General features: G+C 45.9%; 2 protein-coding genes and 1 long non-coding RNA gene across 4 annotated transcripts; 1 reads left to right on the top strand and 2 right to left on the bottom strand.

Moving 5' to 3' along the window:
• Positions 1-935: 935 nt before the first annotated feature.
• LOC309522583 lies at positions 936-3223 on the bottom strand. Of its 2 annotated transcripts, XR_014215142.1 has the most exons (3): positions 3142-3223; positions 1878-2025; positions 936-982 (listed from the first exon to the last, which is right to left on the bottom strand). It is a non-coding gene; the product is annotated as an uncharacterized lncRNA (long non-coding RNA). The 2 variants fall into 2 exon arrangements; XR_014215143.1 differs by lacking the exon at positions 936-982 and having other exon boundaries at positions 1774-2025.
• A 91-nt stretch (positions 3224-3314) lies between these two features.
• FARSA (phenylalanyl-tRNA synthetase subunit alpha) lies at positions 3315-12790 on the top strand. Its single transcript, XM_082205973.1, has 13 exons — positions 3315-3536; positions 6206-6343; positions 6439-6537; positions 6699-6817; positions 7184-7276; positions 8044-8172; positions 8720-8835; positions 9163-9247; positions 9593-9692; positions 9970-10138; positions 10312-10389; positions 11701-11815; positions 12438-12790. The coding sequence occupies exons 1-13, from the start codon at positions 3354-3356 to the stop codon at positions 12541-12543; spliced, it is 1530 nt and encodes a 509-aa protein (XP_082062099.1). The 5' UTR covers positions 3315-3353; the 3' UTR covers positions 12544-12790.
• Positions 12791-13667: 877 nt separating this feature from the next.
• On the bottom strand, positions 13668-25455 carry LOC309522594 (small integral membrane protein 44-like). The gene is made up of 3 exons (XM_082205986.1): positions 25337-25455; positions 17684-17993; positions 13668-14425 (listed from the first exon to the last, which is right to left on the bottom strand). The coding sequence occupies exons 2-3, from the start codon at positions 17931-17933 to the stop codon at positions 14265-14267; spliced, it is 411 nt and encodes a 136-aa protein (XP_082062112.1). The 5' UTR covers positions 17934-17993; positions 25337-25455; the 3' UTR covers positions 13668-14264.
• Positions 25456-25519: the final 64 nt, after the last annotated feature.

Below are 25519 nucleotides of genomic sequence, written 5' to 3'. Positions count from 1 at the left end.
CCTGAAAAAAATCATCGTAGTTGGCATCCCAGGTGACCCTATACAGAGACTGTGTCTCCTGTACTTTTACCAAATGTATAAAAGGTAAAGGGATCCCTGACTGTTGGGTCCAGTTGCAGATGACTCTGGGGTTGCGGCGCTCATCTCGCTTTACTGGCCGAGGGAGCCAGTGTACAGCTTCCAGGTCATGTGGCCAGCATGACTAAGCCACTTCTGACGAAGCCAGAGCAGCACACGGAAATGCCGTTTACCGTCCCGCCAGAGCAGTAACTATTTATCAACCTCACCCCGTTGCGGGGATTTGAACCGCTGACCTTCTGATCGGCAAGCCCTAGGCTCTGTGGTTTAACCCACAGCGCCACCCGCGTCCCTGTATACCCAAATGTATACAGGAGGGCATTTCAGTAAGTGCAGCTTCTCATCTTTACCTAGCCTGCTGTCCTTGCTGATGTTGTCTCTTCTGCATAATTCCTGTCCTGGGTGTCTAGTGATTCTATTTGTTGTTTATTTTTTAAAAAGTAGCCTAAAGAGAAGTCATACGGGGCTACATCATAGTTAGCACAAGAACAAGGCTACATCATAGCTAGCACAAGCTCTCAAAAAGGCAGGAATGGGGAACCTGTGGCCCTTCAAATCCCTAACCATTGGCCAAGATGACCAGGGCTGATGCGAGTTGAAAGTCTAACAATATTTGGAGGGACACAGGTTCCCCATCCCTGCTCTAATAGAAGGTAGTCTTGATAAGTCTTACACTCCCTCTGAAGGAACAGGTATGTAGCTTGACATTACTTCCTAGTCTCTAGGAAATAGGGGACTTACTCTGTCTGAATTCTCACTAAGCCACAAATCTCATCAGACACAGCTTTGAAAGCACGTTCATTTATAAAGAACCATATGGAACCATATACCATAATCTGGATCATATGAACCATATAGATCATAATCTGAGGCTTTTCCTCACGTGCTCTCTTCCACTGAAGGTCTAGAGGGTGCAACAAGAGAATGGGCTTTTTCAGTGGTGGCTGTCCACTTTTGGAACGGCACATCTGGCACCATCATTACATATCTTTAGGTGCCAGGCAAAACGATTCCTTTTTAATTGGGCCTTTGGCGTTTACATATCTATGGCCTTTTTGCATAATGTAGATTAAAAAAATTATTGCTGGTTTTACTTTCTTTGTTTTTTGCTTAAAATATTGTAAGTCGCTTTGAGCCATGAAGAAAAATGATTTATTATATACACATTTTTTGCTTTACACACTATCCCTAGAACATAAACCCCCACGCAAATTAAGTGGTGGCGCTGTGGGTTAAACCACAGAGCCACATGACCCGGAAGCTGTACACCAGCTCCCTCGGCCAATAAAGCTAGATGAGCGCCACAACCCTAGAATCGTCCAGGACTGGACCTAATTGTCAGTGGTCCTTTTACCTTTACCTATGCTACAAAGTATTTATTTCTTCACAGTATAGGTTTGTAATATGGCTGGTCTTGTATGGCCACACCGTCCTTTATACCCACCGCAAATCAATAAAAGCTCGCCTTATTTTAAGCTAGGCTAAGAAACTAGCACTTGAATTTTAAGTATATGCACATACAGAAATAATGAGCTGCTACACCCCTTTCTCAGAGTATCAGTAGGTGGCGCTATAACCAAACATGTTGAAACCTACTGCTCACCTATTTTGCAGAAAAATGGTACCCACTGAGCTATTTCTTCAAGGGGGATAAAAACAAAAGATCTGGACAAATCACTCACTCATGGTTGTGGCTGGATTCCTGAACATGAAATTTTAAATACAGCAGAGGAGGGTTAAGGCCTCTGTTTTTTGCTTGCACTGACATACTGGCTAACCATAAGAGTTATTTTGCCCACCGTTGGCAGTTGGCTAGTGGCTGTTATATTGTTGTTGTCTGTCTCGGGAGGCAATGGAGGAGTGCACCTTTGGCCTGTTGGATGCTTGCAGTGCCTGCTGTGGTTGTAGAGAGACATATTTTGTTGCAATTGTAGAGACGTTAAACAGCTGGGGAGGGAGGAAGAAAAAGCTTTAGAAAAAGCTTTTTTTGTTATTGGCATTCGTATATCCTAAGAGATGAAAAGCTGTTTTCTAACAGGCTGCAAATGCCAATAAGAGTGTTTCTTTACTTTGGTATTACAGATAGTGTTCCATTTCAGCCAAAATGGTGCCTTTTCCTTTCAGAAGTTTGGCAGATGCAGCTATCTTTGCTCCACCTGGGAGGAAAGTGTCTATAGAATTTCTGCACAGCCTTCAAAGCAGGAAAGGATAAATGTATGCCACAGCATACATTTAAAGCATAAATGTAGGGTTTTCCCCAAAGAACCTGGGAACTGTAGATAGAAACCGGTTTGTCGTCTTCTCCGTTTGACCAAGCTACACCAAGCTTGTGTCGCTCTTCTAAACCTGCAAACAGAACAGCCGCATGCCACGGTTAGACTCCAACTCAAATCAGCCCTGGCTACCATGGGCAATGGTTAAATACTATGGGTTGCAACGCAGCAACATCTGGAGGGACACAGCTTCATACTTTGTGGGCTGTGAGGGAATAAAATATGCCTGTAATGCAGCAAAAAAGGGAACTTTAACCAACACTTCCTTGCCTTTGAAACATGGCTCACGAAAGAAATTCAACAGGTGAGGCCCTCCTTACCACTGTGACCTTTCAGCTGTTCCAACTTTCCCTGCTGCAAGTTATTTAGGAACCCTGCCTTTAAAAGATGCAAGCATTTCGGGGTGGGGAGAAAGACTGCACTTTGGAAGTAGGCGATTTCACCATACTACTCTTTTCGGCACCTGCCAAAAATCATTCCTGTTTAGGCAAGCCTACTGGGATGTTAGGAAAGCTGAGGAAATCTTAACCCGTTTTAGTATCTTAACTTTTTTATGTTTTAAAGCAAGGTTGTGAATCCCCCCCCCCCGATTTTATTGTTTTATCCTTTTGTAAACCGCTTTTTATTTTGTTTGTTTTTTGCAATCAAGCGGTGGATAAAGTTTTATGAAACAAAATTGTGAGATGGCGGTGGGGGGGGGGCAGTTGAATTTCAAAGCACTGAAAACTGTTATCTCCCCCCCCAAAAAAAAAAAAATTAAACTCCTGTGTAATTACACTTGTTCTTCTACCTGCGGATGAGGAGCTGGAATATGCTGTCTTCCGACTTCGGACAATTTAATTTTATCGACCGGCTTATTCTCCCCCCGCCCCCCCCCCCGCCCCGTACAGTGATCTCACAAATGGAGGCTCTCTAGCACATAAGCGTCAAAAACTCTATGCCCAGATCGTCACTTCCGCTTCCGGCCAACGCAGGAACTCTTTATCAGTCGTTGCCGGGAACATGGCTCCCACCGTGGAGTCGGCGGCGGGTCCCGGATCAGCGGCCGAGCTCCTGCTGCAGAGACTAGAGCTAGCAGGAGCCCAAGGCGAAGCGAGGCTCTGCAGCTTGGAGGCGGCTGCGGCGCTGGGCTTGGACCACCAGGTGCTGGTCGGGGCCGTGAAGAGCCTGCAGTCGTTGGGGGAGGTAAGTGGGCGTGGCGGTCTCCTGCCACGCCCCTGTGAGCCGTCGCGGGAGTGGCGTCATCCTTACCTGCCCTCGGAAGGAAGAGGGACGCTTCTGCGTACCTGAGGCGAGGGACAGGAGAACTGCGCATGCGTGCTGGCCTGTGTTCTCTTGGTAGTAGAGCGGCGCTCTATGGCTCCTTTAAGAAAATGACAGGGGGCGGAGCGTAGGATCCCCACAGTTATTAAAATGGTAGATGGGCACACTCCTTTAATTCCTTTTTCGAATGGGGGGTGGACTTTGCTTTGTTTTAACATTTCCCTCAGGTGTGAAAGCGAGAGTTGCAGTGTTGTATCCCCAAATTTCAGGTTCGGTTTGACTCAGCAGCCTTTCTCCACCTTGGGTCTTTCCCCCCCCCGTATGTCATTGAACTACAACTCCCAGCATCCCCAGGTAGCAGGACAAGCAGCTAGGGATGATTGGAGTTGTAGTCCAACGTCAGGACAGGCACCCAAGGTTGGGAAAGGCTGGTCTTGAAAGCAAGCCACTTGTGTTCTGCAGTTGCTGCTGCTTCACAGGCTGGGCCAAAACAGAGAGGAGAGCCTTACTTTTAAAAAAACAAAAACAAACCCAACAGCCTGATGTTGCTCTAGGCGGCTTAGTTTGGTTAGAATTGAGTACTGTATACACTTCCAGAGTTAATGCTAAATGCATTACTTCTGGTAAGTGAGCCCCTATAGCTGATGGAGGACCATGAAAATATGTGTCCTGTGGGCCTTTTAGACTCGTCTACTTACGTACTAGGGATGCGGGTGGCGCTGTGGGTTAAACCACAGAGCCTAGGGCTTCCCGATCAGAAGGTCGGTGGTTTGAATCCCCACGACGGGGTGAGCTCCCGTTGTTCAGTCCCAGCTCCTGCCCACCTAGCAATTGGAAAGCACGTCAAAGTGCAAGTAGATAAATAGGTACCGCTCCGGTGGGAAGATAAACGGCGTTTCCGTGCGCTGCTCTGGTTTGCTAGAAGCGGCTTAGTCATACTGGCCACATGACCCGGAAGCTGTACGCCGGCTCCCTCGGCCAATAAAGCAAGATGAGCACCACAACCCCAGAGTCAGTCACAACTGGACCTAATGGTCAGGGGTCCCCTTACCCTTACCTTACTTATGTATTGTCTGAAACCAAAGGGGTGCATTGGTTTGCAATTGTGACCCCCTCCCCCCAGCTCTCCTACCCTGCTATGAAACAGTATGGAGTAGATAAAGTGTAAGATTTGGACTTGGGAAACCCAAATTAAAATCCATCCATAGCTATAAAGACTAGAGCAGGGGTGGCTAATCTGTGGCACTCATATGTTGCCAGACTCGCAGCTCTCATGAACTCTAGCCAACATACCCAATGGTCACGGATGGTGAGATATGCTGTCCAGTAACATTTGGACAGCCACCGGTTGGCCATTCCAAGCCTAGAGAACAACCCTGGACAAATAGATGTTAGCCTAACCAACTTGACAGGATTGTGAGGATTAAAATGCTCTCTTTTTGTTAAATGTCTTTCCAAAGTGCTCCTTCACAAAGTTTCCACTTGTCCTCTAAGATAGTCATGGCCTACAGCAGAGCTTTCCAAACTGTGTGTCACGACACGTCAGTTTGTCAACTGCAGTGTGTAGGTGTGTTGTGCAAAAACTCTCTGTGCTCCTCCTGGGGCTGGAAAGGGGCTAGTTTGACCTCCGGTTTGCTAGTAAAACTGAATTACTGTGTCGTGAAATGATGGTTGTTATTATTTATGTTTATTGTACTTTATATTGTCACTTTATAAATTAAAAGGATCTCCAGGTGACTTACAAACAATAACACATAAATTTAAATCAACATAGGACTAAAACTGAGTGAAAGCTAAAAATACATTCATATTTATAACGAGGCAGTACATACACATCCCACCTACTGAAGAAGGCCACAGAAAATTAAAGCCCAAAGAAAAAGGTTTTTGACTGGTGCCTAAAGATAGATAGTGATGGTGCCATGTGTGTCTTCTGGGGAGAGCATTCCAAAAGCAAGTTCAGTCTTGTTCTGACTGAAGAGCAGTTTCCTAAGAAAATGAAATCCTAGTAAAGACTTTTTTTGAAGGCTTGCTAGGGAGAAATCTCAGTGGTTTATCTCAGCATTGATATGGTGGGGGGCATTGAAAGCACCCTAAAACCTCCAGCTCTCAGCTGTTGCCTTCTTTCACTGAGGCAATAAGACTGTGTCTGTGCTGTTCCATTTCAGGCGACAAGTGTATTACATGATGGAAGTATGATAACATATGACAAAGAAGATATTGCTAGAATTTTTCTGGCTGATATGCTTGTTTTTCATGTGCAAGGATTATTGATTGATTGCATGGAAAATCAGTTGCCATGTGAACCCCTAGCTACAATCTGAAGTGATTTAGCACAGGCATATGTTAGCCCTTTCAGCGAAAACTAGGACTGGATCAGGGTGGGGTTCTACACAAACAAATATTCCAGATGGACAGTAAAAACCAATGAGCTGTAAGATAATTGGGGTCTTTTCAGATAGGACCACAGGTATTCAGTTGTCTTTCAAATACCTCCTTATAACACTCCCTTTTTTCTGCTTCAAGCTCCAGCCCCCACCTCCTTTCAGACCCTTTCTACCCTTGCTGATGTCCTCAAATGTCCTCTCTAGGTGATTGAGGCTGAGCAATGCACATCCAAGAAGTGGGAGCTGACACCTGAGGGCAAAGAAATTGTCCAGGAAGGGAGCCATGAAGTTCGAGTGTTTAACAGCATCCCCTCTGAAGGCCTGGTCCAGAGTGAGCTGATGGTAAAAGTTTTCTGAGGTTATCTTCCCTGTGGGCTTATTTGATTATGTGGCTTTTGGATACCTGACAGTGTCACTTTTGGTTCTTTTCACTGTAGAAGCTGCCAAGTGGAAAGGTGGGATTCAGCAAAGCAATGTCCAATAAGTGGATCCAGCTAGACAAGACCGCAGAAGGTGGACCCCGGGTCTTCCGGGCGGTGGGTAATCCTTACTCCTTATCAGTTTGGGTTTGGGTCTCCGCAGGGTTTGTATCAGGAAAGGGGTTGGACAGTGCAGATGAGTGTTGGTTTCAGTCCAAGGATGTTGGGATGGGGAAGACGGCATCAGGGCTCTGAAGTTTCCTTTTTCCCCCTTCTAGGTGGAGACTGTGCAGGACTCTGTCAGAGAGAAGCTGCTGCAGGTGGAGCAGGGGGAGGGTGACAAACTAGAAGAGAAGGACAAGAATGAACTGAAGAAGCGGAAACTCCTGGCAGAAGTGTGAGTTGAGCCTCTGTCATCCCACTCTGCATGGGATGATCTATGTTTTCAGAACTAATTTCACCCTTTTGCAGTAGAAATGTTCTACAGTCTCAATGAGCAGATTAGTTCATTGTGCATTCTCAGGGTGTGTGCTTGAACATTGGAAAAAAAAATCCTGTTTGGAAAATGCTTTGCAGTTACCTCATTTATTGTTACTTGCATTGCCAGGAGGGAGCTAAGGCTGTGTGTGTGTGTGTGTGTGTCTGATTGGACCTATATCTGTGTTGGGATTTGAACCCACCTCTCTAGCATTCTATGCACTAGAACGCAGGACCTCTTGTTTACTGTGCTTGTATTTCAAAACATGTTTATATTTGCTTTCAGGACCATTAAGACATACTGGATCAGTAAAGGAAATGCTTTCAGTACCACAGTTACCAAGCAGGAAACGGACCTCACTCCAGAGATGATTGCCAGGTAAGGAACTGTTCTAGTCCTTGTTTAAAGTCGGATTAACAGGGGATCGAGGGACGCGGGTGGCACTGTGGGTAAAACCTCAGTGCCTAGGACTTCCTGATCATAAGGTCGGCAGTTCGAATCCCCGCAGTGGGGTGAGCTCCCATCGTTCGGTCCCAGCTCCTGCCCACCTAGCAGTTCGAAAGCACCCCTAAGTGCAAGTAGATAAATAGGTACCACTTTATAGCGGGAAAGTAAACGGCGTTTCCGTGTGCGGCACTGGTGCTGGCTCGCCAGTTGCAGCTTCGTCACACTGGCCACGTGACCCGGAAGTGTCTTCGAACGGCGCCGGCTCCCAGCCTCTTGAGCAAGATGAGCGCGCAACCCTAGAGTCGGTCACGACTGGCCCATACGGGCAGGGGTACCTTTACTAACAGGGGATCTGAGCTCTTTGTCCGATTTGGGTCTGTCTGTGTCTCTTCAGTTGCCATTTCAGTTTGCTTTTGGGTTCTGGGTGTGAACCTTGGCTGTGAAAATGCTGGCTTCAAGCCATAGAATCAAGATTTGCCAAATACCCACTCAGCTGTTGTGGGATTGCTGTTGTAGACATTAACCGTTTTGTAACAAATCTCGGCAGAACTCTTGACCACTCTGCTTCCCATTACTTGTTGGTAACTGCCTTCTCTGCATTCCTAGTTCTGCATGGAAGGTGATCTGAAAAGACCCGCAGCCCGTTGCAAAGTTAACTTTCCCCCCTGTTTTCCCTACACTTGTTCCTAAACTTTCAGTGGCTCCTGGAAAGATTTGAAGTTCAAGGCGTATAACTTTGAGGCACTGGGCATTATGCCTGAAAGTGGACATCTCCACCCACTCCTCAAGGTCCGCAGCCAGTTCCGGCAGATCTTCCTTGAAATGGGGTGTGTACTTCAATGTCTGCAAAATATTGGGGTATGTGGGTGTGACAAAATGGTGATTACGGGTGGTGAGGTGTGTTCTACCATGCCACGTGCGTGGTACGGGCCCATGAGGCCTGCACAGCTGGCTGTAGATTCAGTACCCGCATGTCTTGGGGATTCTGCCCATCCTTGCTTCTTTTCCTCGGAGGAGGCAGTGCATTGTAGCCCAAGCTTGAAGTCATGGCACAGTCTGCTGAGGAGACTGGGCTAGCATTTGTCATTTACCTGCCCATGCAGACAACTCCATGTGACAAAGACTGTGCTGGCAAAGCACTGGGACGGGAGCAAACCACCCCCACTGCTCTTCTAGGCTTGAGTACATCTTGATGTCCCTGCCCTGTGTTCATCGTCATTAGCCAGTCTTCTGTGATCTGCCATATTAACAGGTGGGGGTGGGGATAGACCTATTGCAATTAATGGGTCTAAATTAATCATTTTAATTAATTAATTTCAGTGGATCAACCCTTGAAAAAAACTTTGCTTAATGGCTGTGTGTTTCCCTTCTCAGTTTTACGGAAATGCCCACCAATAACTTCATTGAGAGCTCCTTCTGGAACTTTGATGCCCTCTTCCAGCCACAGCAGCATCCAGCTCGGGACCAGCATGACACCTTCTTCCTAAAGGGTCAGTCACACTGCTTGGGCCACACACGACTTTTGTATCCGGTTTCATAGCTCGCAAAGAGGCTGTGGATCAGGATCTTGGGACAGCGTCCTTTTGGGAGCCAGTTGAGCCTCAAGTATCTAGCATATGTTCTTTTCTTTGTGTTGGGTGTTTCATTTCTTACGGGCTTTAGTGGAATGGCTCCCTATCTTCCTATGGATAGTGGGCAGTCCTCACCTCTCTTTATCTGGGGAGTAGTAAGGGGCTGACTCCAGCCTCTTTCTTTCTCTACTGGACCATTTGGAGCCCCACATGCCCAGTCACTTGCATGTGCCTTCTTCCTTCTAGATCCTGCTGAAGCTATCGACTTCCCCATGGATTACCTGAAGAGGGTAAAGAGGGTTCATTCACAAGGAGGTTATGGCTCTCAGGGGTAAGACTCAGCAGCAGTTTTTTTGCAGTTGTTCTAATGCTGGGCCTGGAAGTGCAAAAAGCGGGGGATGGTTTTGAAAAGCATCTTGGAAATAGCCATGGGGTCCATGTTCATTTGTAAACAGCAGTTGGGATTTTGATCAGTAAGGAAGGGAAATCCCAAATCTGTATCATGTTGTTGAGAAATGGGAGACCCTTCAAAAAAGAAACCTGAGTCTAGTAGGCAAACTGTTTATTTCTCTTCATTTTCCAAGCAATAGCACCCATCACTGGGCCTGTTTCAGCTCCTGTATTTCAGATATTAACTGCTGGAGTAACACCCCACATCTCAATCTTTCCCTCCCAGGTACAGATATGAGTGGAAGCTGGAGGAGGCTCGGAAGAACCTCCTTCGGACGCACACCACATCCGCCAGTGCTCGCATGCTCTATCAGCTGGCGCAGCAGGTAATATCCAGTAAAAACTCTTTCCTGCCTGGATGTATCCTAGCTATGAAGGCTGACAAAACAACAGGTCATTGAAGAGTTTCCGTATAAAGTAATGCCAGGCTTCATTTACCTAGGAACTGTCAGGTTGGAGCGGGGAGTACAAATTCAATTAATAATAGTAATCTAAAGCTGGTAGGAGAAAATGCTCTGAGGCTGGGATGGTCTGCCTGCTGAGACTGAAGTACTTGAACCAATCCAAAGTGTGGGACTGTGACAACTGCTTCTTCTCCTGCAGGAGAAATTCACCCCTGCCAAATACTTTTCCATCGACCGTGTCTTCAGGAACGAGACACTCGATGCCACCCACCTGGCTGAGTTTCACCAGATTGAAGGGGTGGTAGCCGATTACGGCTTGACACTGGGCGACCTGATGGGGGTCTTGAAAGAGTTTTTCACCAAAATGGGTAAGAACTGTTGAATAAGAGGGAGGATACAGAGTGGACTCCAGTTGGGAAGCAGTCCGGCAGGAAACAGGCTCCTTGGTGGTTGCCTTCTCAGTTTTCAGGGACCAGCCTCCCAGCGCCATTCATATCTCTCTTTCTCTCTCCCTCTCTCTCTCTCTCTCTCTGTGTGGCAGGAATCACCCAGCTGCGCTTCAAACCCGCTTACAATCCTTACACGGAGCCCAGCATGGAGGTGTTCAGCTACCACCAGGGTGAGTGCAGGAAGATAGCCGTGTACCATTCTGTGGAACTGTGACGCTGTGCCACAGGAGTCCTCCATGTCCCTGGCAGTATCTCTTTGCTCCTGCCCTTGGGAATCAAAGCAAGTTGCCTAGTAGCTGAGCTGAGTAGCAGCCGGCGTTATTGGCAGCAGAGGTCAGGTACGCCAAGGAAAGGCTGTAAATCGTGGGTGGCTTTTGAGGGAACAGGGCAAGCAGTCCAAGCACTCTGAACTCTACTTGCATTCTTACCTGTGAGAAATTTCAGTTTTCCACCTTTGCCAAGAAGGCAGCTGCACACTCAGTGCCTTAAGAAGGAATTCCAACTGCCCCTGAATTAGCCTTTCATAATCCCCTTATGACTCATGCAGTTGCAAAAATTCTTCACCCTGATAATGCGCTATAAATTAGGACACTTTTCCACTGTGTCAACAGTAGTCTGAGAGTATGCCACCTATTCATAGGCCTTTCTATTTCTGGAGGTTCCATGTGTCCTGATATTTAAAGGACATGCCCCGAACACCATGGCAATCTCCCCAGCCCTTCATTTGAAATGCAAGGCTGATGAATTTGATTTTACTTGAAACCAATATCTTCTTGCCTTTCAGGTTTAATCCTCATAATGCCCCTTTTCTCTATAAAACATGAGAATAATGAAGTCAGCGAATTGATAAAGGCAACAGAGAAGCAAATGCTCTTTAACCCTATTCTGAGAGTGGGGAAGGGCAGGTGAGGCAGGTGAAGAGAACCACTGGAAGAGAGATTGGGTGTGCAAAGCATCCGCTAAAAATGTTTCATTGTTTTTAAAGGTTCTTAAGCTTCGTAGCAGCAGGAGCCACAGAATGGAGGCACAACCATAAAGAATGCCTCTATGTCCTCATTTTTGCTAGCATGGTGGTCTTTTATATTAGGGCCCAAACCATTTAGGACTTCAGACATCGACATCATCTTGAATTAGCTCACAAGGCTACGACAGCACAGAGTCAGCGTTCACCCTTTGCCCCTTACAGCTGCTGTCACAGCCTCACAAGTTGCAGTGGGCTCCAATAAGTCAGCTGAAATGATTTCCTTGATTTGACCTGGGAAAGTGTTGTGCATGAGCAACCTGACATAAAAATACCTGCTTTGTGTTGGCGCTTTTCTTTATGGGTGGGAGGTGTCCATATCTCTGACTTGTCTTCTGCCCCAGGGTGTTGTTCAGATTGGACTCCAGCAACCCCAGAGCTTGGGCTCTGCCTAGGTATGTGGCTTTGCTGTTCCACCCTGACCCACTTCACTAGCCTAACAATACAACTTTTCTTCCAGGATTAAAGAAGTGGGTGGAGGTGGGCAATTCAGGAGTCTTCCGCCCAGAGATGCTGCTGCCCATGGGTCTGCCTGATGGGGTGACCGTCATCGCCTGGGGCCTTTCTTTGGAACGGTAAGTGTTTTGGCTGGAATGTGTGCCCAGGTTAAGCAACCTTTTGCTATAGTGTCCTGTCCGGAAGGGCCCCAAGCCTGGGGGCTGCCTGTCTCTCTGTCAGAGACCAAGGACTAATGCATGTTGCACCCTTTTAAGAGTCTTAAGTCAGCAGAGGCTGGAACTAATCTCAATAAAGCTTCAGTCTACGAATTGGCACCTTCTGTCTCCCAAGACTATAAATCTCTGTCGTGTGGCTGCATGACCCAAAGCCATGTGCCTTCCTCGCCTCTGCAGGATTAAACCTCACTCACCTCTTTCCCTCAGACAGGCTGTTTTCCCAGATCAAGCTTGTGAGCATCAGCAGTGCTGTAGCCTGTGTGTTGGGCCACAGAAGTTGAGTCAAAGGTGTATCCCATATTTAGAATGCCAAAGGGTATGGGGGAAAGATCCATTTGTTGGGATAGTGTGGACAAACCTATCCTGCTCTAGTTGTACTTCGCTGTGACTTTTTGCTATGGTCTAGTACATTAATACTATTTTTCAAATTTTATTTTAATGTCGGTTTCGTGTTGTTGCCTTTTGAAAAATGCTAGGGACGTGAAAGTGGTATGAATGGAGATTCCTCCCTCTTCTCTTTCAGGCCCACCATGATCAGGTATGGCATCAATAATATCCGGGAACTGGTTGGTCACAAAGTCAATCTCCAGATGGTATATGACAGCCCACTCTGCCGCTTGGATGCTTAGTCCACAGAAACTTTCCTCTCTTCAGAGACATCCCTATTTATTAGCACTGCTGCTTGTTGGAAAACTGGGCCTTTCAGGCTTCTATTCTCCATGCTTTTGGTTCCTTTGGGGGAAAGTGCCTGTCAAGCCATTCCGCTGTTTTGTATGGACGCTTTAGCCCCTACACCTTTTGGAGAGATCATGGGTGAATGGGTTCTCCCAATTTGTGTGGGGAATAAACTTGTAGCCCATGTTACATTCAGTAAAAGTGTCTCGACCACAAGTCTGTGATTAGAGTAAATAGTCAGGAATCGCTGCAATTCTACTGATATGTAGAGCATAGTTTGTCAGCTTTACCATCATGGCCTGTGGGAAAGTAACAAGTTGGAAGGGGAACTTCTGTACCTTTCACCACCCTGCTTATACCAAAAATATTGGGGTATTTTTTGGGAGGAGGGGTCTTTCTCCTGCATGGTGGGAACTGGCTTGTAGGCGGGATACGATTGCCACTTCTCCCCACCGCACAAAAATTAAGCATTTTTAAAAAATCCTGCGCCTTGAATTCTTTCCTCTATTTGCCTCCATGTCAACCTTTCCTCTTCTCTTCCATTATAATTATTTTATTGTCCCCTCTTCATCCCCAATCCGTGTCTCATGCCCTCTTCAAAAGAACCCACAAGCAGGGCTGCTGTTGATCTTAAAATGTTGTTGAGCATTAGAACACCAGAGGACAATGGGTTGGTTTTACGTTGACCCTTTTCCTACCAAAAGCTGTATTTTGGGAACTCTGGTAGGAGGCAAATGTTTGGAAAGGACTTGGTATATACACATTTCGATATCCTGATTTCCAGCTGTCTCTACAAGCATGTGTCAGATAAAGCACACACAGTTTGAGGGGGGGAAACTGTAAAGCAAAATCTGGGCTACAGCTACTAAGGGGAAGATCTGCAAAGAGGGAAAGTCCATGTTCTACAGCTTGGGCAGTTCTGCTAAAACTTTGTTCATATTCAAGCTCTCAAAAAGGAGCTGAGACCATGACCAGGCCAAGTGCCAAATGAGGAAGCATAGTCACTACCTCTTGTCATATTAACTTCTTGTCATAATGGCAGCATTCAGCAGTTGGAGACAAGAGCCCACAAGGCATACAGGTTTAATTACTTTATTGTACAAAAAAAGCCCTTTTGAAATGCCAGAGCTGTGTGAGTAGCCCTTGCCCTCCCCAGACTCTGGATGTTCCACCTCATGGAGTAAAATATCACAAAGCTGAAGCAGTGTTCAACAACCAAGTGGTTCCAGATCCTTGTTTCCTAGGTTCTGCCTGCAGGTACCATTTTAGAGCCCAACCCTTCCTCTCGCAGTCTAGACAAAAGCCGCTTAGGCCCAGTCTGGTTCATGAAGCTGGTTAGGTGAGTTTCCAATGATTCTCCAGTTCAGTTTTCTTAGGAAGAAAAAGGAGGAGAGGCCACTGGCTATAAAACTAAGAAATAATGATAATCATGGAAGTTGAGTTCATGGCGCCAGAGAAGCAGAGTCCCAGAAGTTGAGGAGCAAGACAGCTGTTGCCTTGAGAAGGCGGGACGACTGCTTCAGAACAGGCCGGTGCTTCTTTACGTGGTCGTCTGCCTCCTTCCTTGGGCTCTTTTTGCTGGTCTGCCATGCCCGTTTTCTCCCATTCAATTCAGGAAGCCAAGAACTCCGCTCTCCTTTTCCGCAAGGCTGTGCTGCCTGCTCTTCCACAGTCACTATGTCACCTCTAATGTTATATGAACCTCCTCTTGGTGGTGGTGTGTTGAGCAGCTGCAAGTGCGGGCCTTGGCCAAGAGGGAGGGCTGGAAACCTGTAAGAGGTGGGGGCTCTGGCTCCTCCTCGTCAGGCTCGTCAGGCGCTGGCCCCAGCAAGCAATCTAGAGGGAGAAATTAAAGGGGGCACATGAAGCTGCCATCTACAGTCGCTTTATCAAGGAGGGGAAGGTGTTTCAGCCCTGTCTTGTCAGCCAAGTTGTATTTCCCTGATTTGCTATCCAAGATCCATTTTTAAAAGGAGGTGCCAGGCAGTAAGCCTGAGTCTTTGTGCCTATAGAATCATCCTCTCCCACTAAGCTATATATCCTATTCCCTAAAGGCAAATGTCTCCAAAGCTGCCAACCCGTGTTTTCCTTTCCTGTAGGAAAAGCACCTTAGCATTGCAGGGGAGGAATCTAGAGCACCACTAAGAAAATAGCTGGACTAGTGTTCTGCATTACAACCTTACCTGCTGATTTATTGTAAATGAAATGCAGCTGCTAACAAAACAGGAGCCTACTATGGATAGTTTCTGCCCTGTTTTCATCTGACTCTGTATCAGATTGGTTTCTGCATTCTCCATGGAGCAGCAGGGTGTGGGGAGAGAATCTCCTCCTCTCGCCCCCACTCTATTACCGTATTTTTCGCCCTATAGGACGCACTTTTTCCCCTCCAAAAATGAAGGGGAAATGTGGGTGCGTCCTATGGGGCGAATGAAGGCTTTCACTGAAGCCTGCAGAGCGAGAGGGGTTGGTGCGCACCGACCCCTCTCGCTCTCCAGGCTTCAGGAGAGCCCCAGCGCCAGCCCCACAATGTCGGGGGACAGAGGGAGGCGGAACGCCGCCATCCCGCTGTCTCCCGAAGTGGTTTGGAGGCTGACGGCGGGGAGAAGAGCGCTTCTCCCCGCTGCCTGCCCCACCACTCCGGGGACAGCAGGGAGACGCAGCGCGTCTCCAGGCTGTCCCCGGACCTGATCTCAAGGCGGGCGGTGGGGAGAAGAGCGCTTCTCCCCGCTGCCTGCCCCACCACTCCGGGGACAGCAGGGAGACGCAGCGCGTCTCCAGGCTGTCCCCGGACCTGATCTCAAGGCGGGCGGTGGGGAGAAGAGCGCTTCTCCCCGCTGCCTGCCCCACCACTCCGGGGACAGCAGGGAGACGCAGCGCGTCTCCAGGCTGTCCCCGGACCTGATCTGAAGGTGGGAGACGGGGAGAAGGGCGCTTCTCCCCGCTGCCTGCCCCACAAGCGCCTGGGGGGGGAAATAATTTTCCCCCCTTTATTTCCCCCCAAAAAAACTTGATGCGTCCTATGGGCCGGTGCGTCCTATGGGGCAAAAAATACGGTAATCAACTGGAGCACATAGCCTCTAGCAGTAAGTGCGATGGACTGCCACACAATATAAGGGATGCTCTTTGATACAATACAAATATAAGGGCAAGCAGTTTGGAGTTGGTTATGGCAAGTGAATGGAGACAGGCCAACTTAGCTCACATAGATGGTACTGTGTCGTGTTGGCTTTAAAGAAGTGTTCAATTATAGAACAAGATAGTGCAAAATAGTACTTAAAAGTCTGTGCCGTGTCTGGCGATAGTGGTGTTACTATGCCCAAGTGGGTTTTTTTCTTTCTTTTAAGGTGTAGGTCAGATTTATGCTGTGGTGGTATATAGCTATATTACACTGTTTTGTAGCACATATCTGGTGATGGAAGCACTTTCCATCTCCAAATATTTTCTGCAAGTAAAGGTAAAGGACTCCTGGACAGTTCAGTCCAGTCAAAAGCGACTATGGGGTTTTGGTGCTCATCTCACCAGCATTCATCCACAGACAGCTTTCCGGGTCAAATGGCCAGCATGACTAAACCGCTTCTGGCACAACGGAACACCGTGACTGAGGCCAGAGCACACGGAAACGTCATTTACCTTCCCACCACAGCAGTACTTATTTATCTACTTGTACTGGCATGCTTTCAAACCGCTATGTTGGCAGGAGCTGGGACAGAGCAACGGGAGCTCACCCCGTTGCGGAGATTTGAACTGTCAACCACAGCGCCACCTGCGCTCCTACTTTCTGCAAGTAGAAGTGAAGGGCTGTAGGGGAGATGGTCACTAAAGAGCCCTATAGATATGGGAATTGTGTTACGAAGCTGGTCCCACCAGAAAAAAATTATCGGAATGATTGTAACTCTACTCACTGACCTTCAGACCTCAGGACTACAACCAGGTTGTGTAGCATTTCACAGGACCGTTGGAAATTTCTATGTGCAAAACATTCTCACATCTTGGAATCAAGCGCATGAATCCCATTGAAATAGGTAATGGGTTTTTGGGTTTTTTAACAGTCATAAAAGGCTGGGCTGTGTGTATATTGCACACTACAGGAGCATAGGCAAAATACAGAGTATGGTACAGAGTTCAAAGTTAGTTTCTTCACAATTTCCATTCAAAAATGTTTCTAGCCCTGGTAGCTAGAAAGCATCTCAACAGTGTCTGCTTGGAAAAACCAAAATGTGTGAATTAATAAGATTTAAAGAAATAAACCTTAGTAATATGGATCATAATCCTGAGAAGGTAGCCCATCTGATCCTAAACTACTTCTGCCTTGTGGGGATATCTTCAGGAGAAGAAAAGACTAAGGAGTAAACCTTACACAAATCCAGAGTGGAGTCCCTAAGACAACTGGATGGTGCCTTGTATGCTTTCTTCCAGTAATTCCTGCAGCCAAAATGGTGCCAGACATCTTGCTCTGCTTTCTATTGGACCACATCAGCGATGCTGAGAAGAGGATCTTGTTGTCTGGGCAGCCCAGGACCTCCATACATACTACCCAGGCTTGTGTCCCGGGGAGGTCACTAGAGTGCTGCTAACACAAAGGTATGACTTCACCCCCGGAGGTGCACTCCATTGTCTCTCGAGACAGATGGATGCCAACACAGAAATAAAGCTCTGTGTGGTTTGTGTCCTGTATTTCTCAGTGTCCATTCTCATGGCTAGTAAACCAGAATACAGTGGTACCTCGGGTTACATACGCTTCAGGTTACAGACTCCGCTAACCCAGAAATAGTACCTCGAGTTAAGAACTTTGCTTCAGGATGAGAACAGAAATTGTGCTCTGGCGGCGCGGCAGCAGCAGGAGGCCCTATTAGCTAAAGTGGTGCTTCAGGTTAAGAACAGTTCCAGGTTAAGTACGGACCTCCGGAACGAATTAAGTAGTTAACCCAGGGTACCACTGTAAATTGGGCAAAGCTTGAGAAGGCTGCATAATTATACAGGTCACAGAATTCAGCTTTTCTTGGTGCAGATTGTGGGGTTTTTTTTTAAAGCACTGAATGCTACAAAGGGCATAGTTTATTGTACATCACTGCTGCTGTCACCTGCCACACTCACCTGCCAGATCATGTGCCAGGTCTTTGATCAGGTGACCAACAATGGCATAGGCCACACTCACCACCACCATCACAGCCATGATCATGTAGAGCACAGCTTTGGGCAATGGAACAAGGTCATAGGCAGCTGGCTGGTATTCACTGTAAAGAGGGCTCTCATTGGAGGAAGAGGGTTGAGTAAGTAATGCCAAGGTCTCGGTGCGATTTGAGGAGCTCATGTTCATTGGCCACGTTTGAGAGGGGAGAGCCATGTTCTGATATTGTGGAGCCTTGTTGCCTGGTGGATAAGTGGCTGCAGGGGCAGGGAGAGTCTGAAACACAAGGGGAAGATACTTTGGTTAGTTAGGGGCCCATCATGAGCCCTGTCCTGGTACCATTTGCAAATGACTTATACTTGCTCTTACAGCCAAATCTGCAGTGGTATTGGAGAAGAGGGGGTTGCCTTACCATGCAGGGGGTTTTGTTGGGGGAATGGAGGATGGGCTGGCAGCAGCAGCAGCAAGGAAACCATTGATCTGCACCCCCTGTGGTATTCCCAAAGGATGACCCCTCCGAAATCAGTTTGTTTGGCTCACTGTTTGTTTGACACCAGCCAACAGGTTTCTTAGCATCCTACTGCAGGAACACTGGACTTAAAAAGAGACTAGTGTTTCCTAGCAGCTTCTGCTTTAAGAGTTTTTGCTATTTTGGGCTCAGTAACAGCTTTGGAAGTGACAATTTAGATTGGGAAAATGGCACTGGGGTCGGGGAGAGTTAAAAACCAATGAGGGTTCTCCAATGTTTGTGCACATGGAATCTTTTGAAAAACAGTGTAAAGTAGTACCGTACTTTCTGGTCACAGGCTTACCACCTCAGTGAGGACTAAGCTCTAGGTGTGGTAAGAGGTTTGCATAAAAGTCCAGTATGCCAGATCCTGTCAAACCTTGACAGAACTTGTAATTTCATTCCTGTCTATCTTCATCCATTTATTTAGAATGCTGCTTTCCCCCATCCTTTTCTATCTTTTATTTTAAATATTCTATACCACTTCTCATTTGAAAATCACAAAGCTGTGTATAGCACCAAAAAATAATACAGTAAAACCAACACCTATACATAAATAAACAAGTTATCCAGGCAGTTCCTTGAGTCTTCTGTTCCAAATAGCTAATCCTATTTCCCTCCCTAGCCATTAGAACAGAGACAGGTCATTTCCCCCTCAAAATTCCAAAGCAGGTACCAGTCCTTTTTTATGCCAAGCACTCAAATATTATCATATAAATAAATATTCAACAGAAATTGAAAATTTACTGGGAGTCCTACAAATGGGTTACATAAGCATTTATCAGCTTTCAGCATTAGAATTCCCTATTTTAACCTGGCAAATAAGGGGATTATTATTTTATTTTATTTTAGCAATTTCAGGTTGTGATGCTACAAGTGCTGCACCACCAAGAAAAACTACCTGACAAACTTCCCCATAACCTGCAGAGAGCAATTAAGACTTGATCTTCTAGTGGTGACAGGTTGGCCATTGCCAGGTTACATCACCCTGCTGTCATCAGTATGTTGCTAGCCTACAACTGCCATGCCTCAGCACTAGCCATGGTTTCTGGGACTGATGGGAGATAAGAGTCCAACAACATCTGAAAGGCCACTGGTTCCCTACTTCAAGCACAGATGGAGCCTTAGTATTGTTAAGAAGGATGCTCCAGGCAGATCCCAGTTCTACTCTAAGAAGGGGGTCCATAGGCCATTTTATCTCCCAGAAGTTTCTCCGTCTCTTTTGTGGCAATCCCACAAGCTTCTCCCAGCCTTTAAATCACAGGATGGGAGTGTTCCTCAAGCAGGGTGACAGGAAAATTAAACAAATGGGCAACTGCATCTTACCACACATGCTCAAAACTCAAAAGGGAAGGCAAACCTGTTGAAAATAATTCCTTCTTTATCCTGAATACAGTCAGGAGAGTTCTTCTTGTGCCTGTCTAAATGACACTCCTGCCAGAGTCACACCCATTTAAGGTGCAAAGAATGCTACTAAGCATGTATAGTGCATTGCAGGACTTCAGAGCATAATCTTTGCAAACAGATACATGTAAATTAGCATAATATTTGCAAACAGATCCATTAAATAGGCAATTATTTTCATATTGCTGCAAAGAAGAGATTTTAATGAGGTTTTGCATACTTTACTTTTTGCTGCTCTGTTAACACCCTTAGTACGAAGGCAAAAGCTCTAGCCTTAAATAGGTTGTCTGCATTTTGCATAGTATGAATGGGCTGGAGTTTCAGCCCATGTGTTTTCAACCTCCTGTTTCATAATAAATCTATCCCGGTGTGCTCCTTTACTGACCTCCTACTATGTATATTCACCAACTAGCAAAATAATGCCCTCTGTGGGAGGATGATTAGGTGATGGGCAATAGCAGCTAGCTTTGTCAATGATTGGTACTGGCATCCACTTCTACAGTTATAAAGTTGGTAGCTGGAGGGAGCGAAATTAATTGTAAAGATGTGGCAAAATGAAGTCAGAATGGGGTACTAGTTCTTTCCACAAAACCTTCCTGAATAATCAGCAAAGGATCTTGTGGCACCTTGAAGGGTTACATTTCATTATGGCATAAATCATTCCTAGACTAGGCAGTTGTCAGTTGCAGATATATATATATATATATATATGCAGGTTTTGGTATCTTCGGGTGTCTTCCCGTGTAAGAGTAGGGGTGTCTGGGCGACGTTTCGACGAGGTCTCACTCGTCATCTTCAGGCTGGTGCTTTCGGCTTCTTGTTACTGGAACAGAGCAGAGTCTGGTGTTTGAGTTCCTATAAATACTGTTGAGGGGTGTGGTGTATAGCCTCCAACGTTCTGGGCAGAGAGGAAGTTCCTAGATTAGTGTGCCTTTTCTTCTTTTGTTCCTTAATTACTTGAGGGATATCTTGAGTGATTTCATGAGTGATATTCTGAATACCCCTGGGTGGGTCATTAAGTGTAGATTAGTTGCTAAAGCTTTCGTGTCTTGACCTCTTGAGCTTGTGAAGAGTTTTTCTGAGAAGATGGCTGTGCTGCATTTAGTTGTGCTCTGGCTTGGCTTCGTGTATAGGGGCGAGCTGTGATTTTGTGCCTTGTGCCCGCCAGATCTGTGTAGGGATTGCAGGGGGGTGCAGCATCCGGAGGTGCCACTATAGTTTGGCTACTGGATGGAGTCTGTAATATGTCTGTGGAGAGGGTCTGGGTTTGGGTCTGGTGTGGTTGATTGGTGACGGCGTTCTGTGTGCCTCTGGTTCTGGTGTCGGTTTTTGTGGGGAGGGCTAATTTCCAGATGTCTGGCAGGCGGGACGTGTCGTCACGCTTGTTCATGTTGTGAGGGTGTTTCTCTATCTCGATGGCTTCCATGATTATTCTCTTGTGGTGATGTTCCATGTTAAAGAGCAATTTGGAATCTGCAAAATTAATTTCGTGTCCTGTTTCTTTCATGTGTTGGAAAAGAGAGGAAGTTTTTTCTTCTTTTTTGACGGCATTCTTGTGTTCTGCGATACGTGCATTTATTCGTCTGTTTGTTTGTCCAATGTACGTGGCTGGGCAGACTTTGCAGGGTATTTCATAGACCCCTTGGTTTTCCAGCTGGATTTTGTCTTTTGGGTTTCTGAGGATATTGGCTATTTTTTGGTTGGTGCAGAAGGCTGTTTTGATATTGTGTTTATGGAGGATTTTGCTAATTTTGTCTGTAGTGCCCTTGATATAAGGAAGGAGGGCCATGCCATTGTTTTCTTCTGTGTCTTGGTTTTTGGGGGGTGTTTCTTTTTGGATTAGCTTCGTAACCTTGTTTTTCTGGTATCCATTGGCGATTAACACATTTGAGAGATTCTGTAACTCAGTTGTCAAGTGGTCTTTGTCAGCCAGGCGTTTGGTTCTGGAGATGAGAGTCTTGGCTACGGAGTTTATTTGTGCAGGGTGGTGGTGTGATTGTGCATGTAAGTAGCGGTTGGTGTGTGTTTTTTTCCGGTAGATAGTGTGTCCTAGGGAGCCATCAGGTTTTTTGTAGATTAGGACGTCAAGAAAGGGGAGTTGGTTGTTGTCTTCTATTTCCATAGTGAATTGTATTTTGGGGTGTAGGCTGTTGAGATGTGTGAGGAAGCTATCTAGTTTTTCTTTCCCGTGTGGCCAAATTACAAATTACAACACTTTGAAACCAATGCTTTAGACAAGTCAGAACACAAACCCAAACTTTGGCTCAGATATGTTGACGACACCTTTGTAATTTGGCCACACGGGAAAGAAAAACTAGATAGCTTCCTCACACATCTCAACAGCCTACACCCCAAAATACAATTCACTATGGAAATAGAAGACAACAACCAACTCCCCTTTCTTGACGTCCTAATCTACAAAAAACCTGATGGCTCCCTAGGACACACTATCTACCGGAAAAAAACACACACCAACCGCTACTTACATGCACAATCACACCACCACCCTGCACAAATAAACTCCGTAGCCAAGACTCTCATCTCCAGAACCAAACGCCTGGCTGACAAAGACCACTTGACAACTGAGTTACAGAATCTCTCAAATGTGTTAATCGCCAATGGATACCAGAAAAACAAGGTTACGAAGCTAATCCAAAAAGAAACACCCCCCAAAAACCAAGACACAGAAGAAAACAATGGCATGGCCCTCCTTCCTTATATCAAGGGCACTACAGACAAAATTAGCAAAATCCTCCATAAACACAATATCAAAACAGCCTTCTGCACCAACCAAAAAATAGCCAATATCCTCAGAAACCCAAAAGACAAAATCCAGCTGGAAAACCAAGGGGTCTATGAAATACCCTGCAAAGTCTGCCCAGCCACGTACATTGGACAAACAAACAGACGAATAAATGCACGTATCGCAGAACACAAGAATGCCGTCAAAAAAGAAGAAAAAACTTCCTCTCTTTTCCAACACATGAAAGAAACAGGACACGAAATTAATTTTGCAGATTCCAAATTGCTCTTTAACATGGAACATCACCACAAGAGAATAATCATGGAAGCCATCGAGATAGAGAAACACCCTCACAACATGAACAAGCGTGACGACACGTCCCGCCTGCCAGACATCTGGAAATTAGCCCTCCCCACAAAAACCGACACCAGAACCAGAGGCACACAGAACGCCGTCACCAATCAACCACACCAGACCCAAACCCAGACCCTCTCCACAGACATATTACAGACTCCATCCAGTAGCCAAACTATAGTGGCACCTCCGGATGCTGCACCCCCCTGCAATCCCTACACAGATCTGGCGGGCACAAGGCACAAAATCACAGCTCGCCCCTATACACGAAGCCAAGCCAGAGCACAACTAAATGCAGCACAGCCATCTTCTCAGAAAAACTCTTCACAAGCTCAAGAGGTCAAGACACGAAAGCTTTAGCAACTAATCTACACTTAATGACCCACCCAGGGGTATTCAGAATATCACTCATGAAATCACTCAAGATATCCCTCAAGTAATTAAGGAACAAAAGAAGAAAAGGCACACTAATCTAGGAACTTCCTCTCTGCCCAGAACGTTGGAGGCTATACACCACACCCCTCAACAGTATTTATAGGAACTCAAACACCAGACTCTGCTCTGTTCCAGTAACAAGAAGCCGAAAGCACCAGCCTGAAGATGACGAGTGAGACCTCGTCGAAACGTCGCCCAGACACCCCTACTCTTACACGGGAAGACACCCGAAGATACCAAAACCTGCATTCCTGTACCCGTGAAAATCTACGAAAGCATATATATATATATATATATATATATATATACACACACACACACACACATACACATACACACACACACACACATATACATACATATACACACACACACACACACACACACACACACACGGTGATAGTAAAGAGGTGCAGAGCTGTTAACTAGTGAGGTCAGAAGGAAATTAAAAGCGAAAAGTACGGATAGTGACAATTCAGTTTGATTTATAATGTCTCAGTAGTAGGAGTCCTAAGACAAAGCCATGAGTGCAACAGCAAACTGGAACTCTGCTCTATCTCTGTGAAATAACTTGTTCTGGGTTATTGATGTTTGCTGATGCTGCATGCTGGTCAGCATAGCAGGATTGCTGTAAAAAATACACCTTCAGACTTCATTGCAGCCATGCAATACAGTTCAATAATCTTACAAGTTAAGACTCCTGTAGAAGCACTTCTTGCCAATTCAAAGAAAGCAGCAATATTTGACTGGGCAGAACAAAGGTCAACCTGTAGCAAATTGATGTCCGAGCTATGATGGCCTTTTAAATCTTTTCCTTCAACACTTGGAATGTTTCAGAATGTAGTTCTAAAACGGATATAGTTTTAGCTTTCTCTCTATATTTACCTTTTTAATGCTTCTTTTTAGAATTGTCCAACAACTTGCTGAAATGAAGGATTGTGTAAATAAGCACCCTGTCCCTTAGAAAGGAAGATTGTCTCTATTTTGAATATTGGGAAAGCAAGGCAGGAAAAAAGAGTGGTTTGCCCCTAATCCAGGCATGTCCAAAGTCCGCTGGTCGGTTTAATCCAGCCCCTGTGGCAGTTTATTTCCTGAGGTAAAAGCCTAAAAAAACCTCAACAACTTCAACCCTAAAAAAAGCTCAGCAACTTGCAACTTTGGGATAAAATCATTAAAAAGGTCAACAACTTCAATCCTAAAAAAAGCAACTTTGGTTGGCCCTTTGGGCAGCCCTTACGGCCCTTCACTTCATCAAATCTGGCCCTCTTTGAAAAAAGTTTGGACACCACTGCGTAGTAAGAATTTCATTCAGGTTTTTTCAGCCTGATGTAGTAGTGGCATATTAAAACTAATAAATACAATGCATCATAAGCCTTCTTTGTTAAATGCATTTTGCCACAGGAGTCTTATTTTTTTCCTACAAGAGACTAACATGGCTACCCAACCAGATTAATCAATAAGAAGTGATGCTGCCTCCTCCAATCGGGTATAACAGTTGTTGGTACTGAGCAGCACTTAATTTCTAAGGGGGGAAAGAAAGGTAGAAAGACACCATTGAGAAAAGAATTCAAATTTTAAAAGCAATAAAGTCATTTGTGGGGAAATATGCCTCCTCGCCTTCTTGCTAATTCCAATGAGGGTTACTGAGCAAAGGCTTTGTGGAATCCTGTTACTTGTTCCTAAGCCTTCCAAGAAGTTATTAAGATGTACAAGGCTTAAAATAACTGCTCTTTTGTTTGGTTGTTTTTCCCCTAGCCTGCCTCTGCAGTTATGGCTTGAAAGAAAATGCACACACACAAAAACACTATCATTAAATTGTTAGTGCCAGTTATGAGTGACTCTTGGGGTGCATCACTTTATAGCTAGTCACAGAGAGACAGAAGGCAAAGTACATCAGAAGGGACGATTTGGCATCAGCTCCTGTTATATGACTCTCTGCCCTCCCTACAAATCCAGCATAAAACCCAGGGGTCTTGTATCAATGCACTGCTGTTCAAGCAAGTGAGAAAGCAACCAGACACATTTTTAACATGTTCCATAGCTAGTGCAAAAGCAACCTGTACTTTTATCACTTTCCACTGGTGCAGCAAAGGGAATTCTGAAACTAACACCATTTTCCTGCACAGTTATTAAAAGTTTACTTCCAGTTTCCACATACCCCTCCCCATCTTTTACCTGGGTGGTGATGTTGGATTTTATGTTCCCGTCCCCTGCTTTGATGGCGCATCTGCTTCTTTGCAAGTTTGGCAGGCAGCAGCTGAGAAGAAGGCAGTTCTGGGCTCCTCTGGTTTCAGGACTCCGCTGAAGAAGCACAACAAATAGATTAGCAGCTGCGGTCACTGCCCAGCCCGCTGCTTT

Source organism: Podarcis vaucheri (genome assembly GCF_965113315.1).
Source record: "Podarcis vaucheri genome assembly, chromosome: 17".
NCBI lineage: Eukaryota > Metazoa > Chordata > Lepidosauria > Squamata > Lacertidae > Podarcis > Podarcis vaucheri.
The sequence above is the reverse complement of the archived record's forward strand: the minus strand, read 5'-3'. Positions and strand labels throughout refer to the sequence as shown.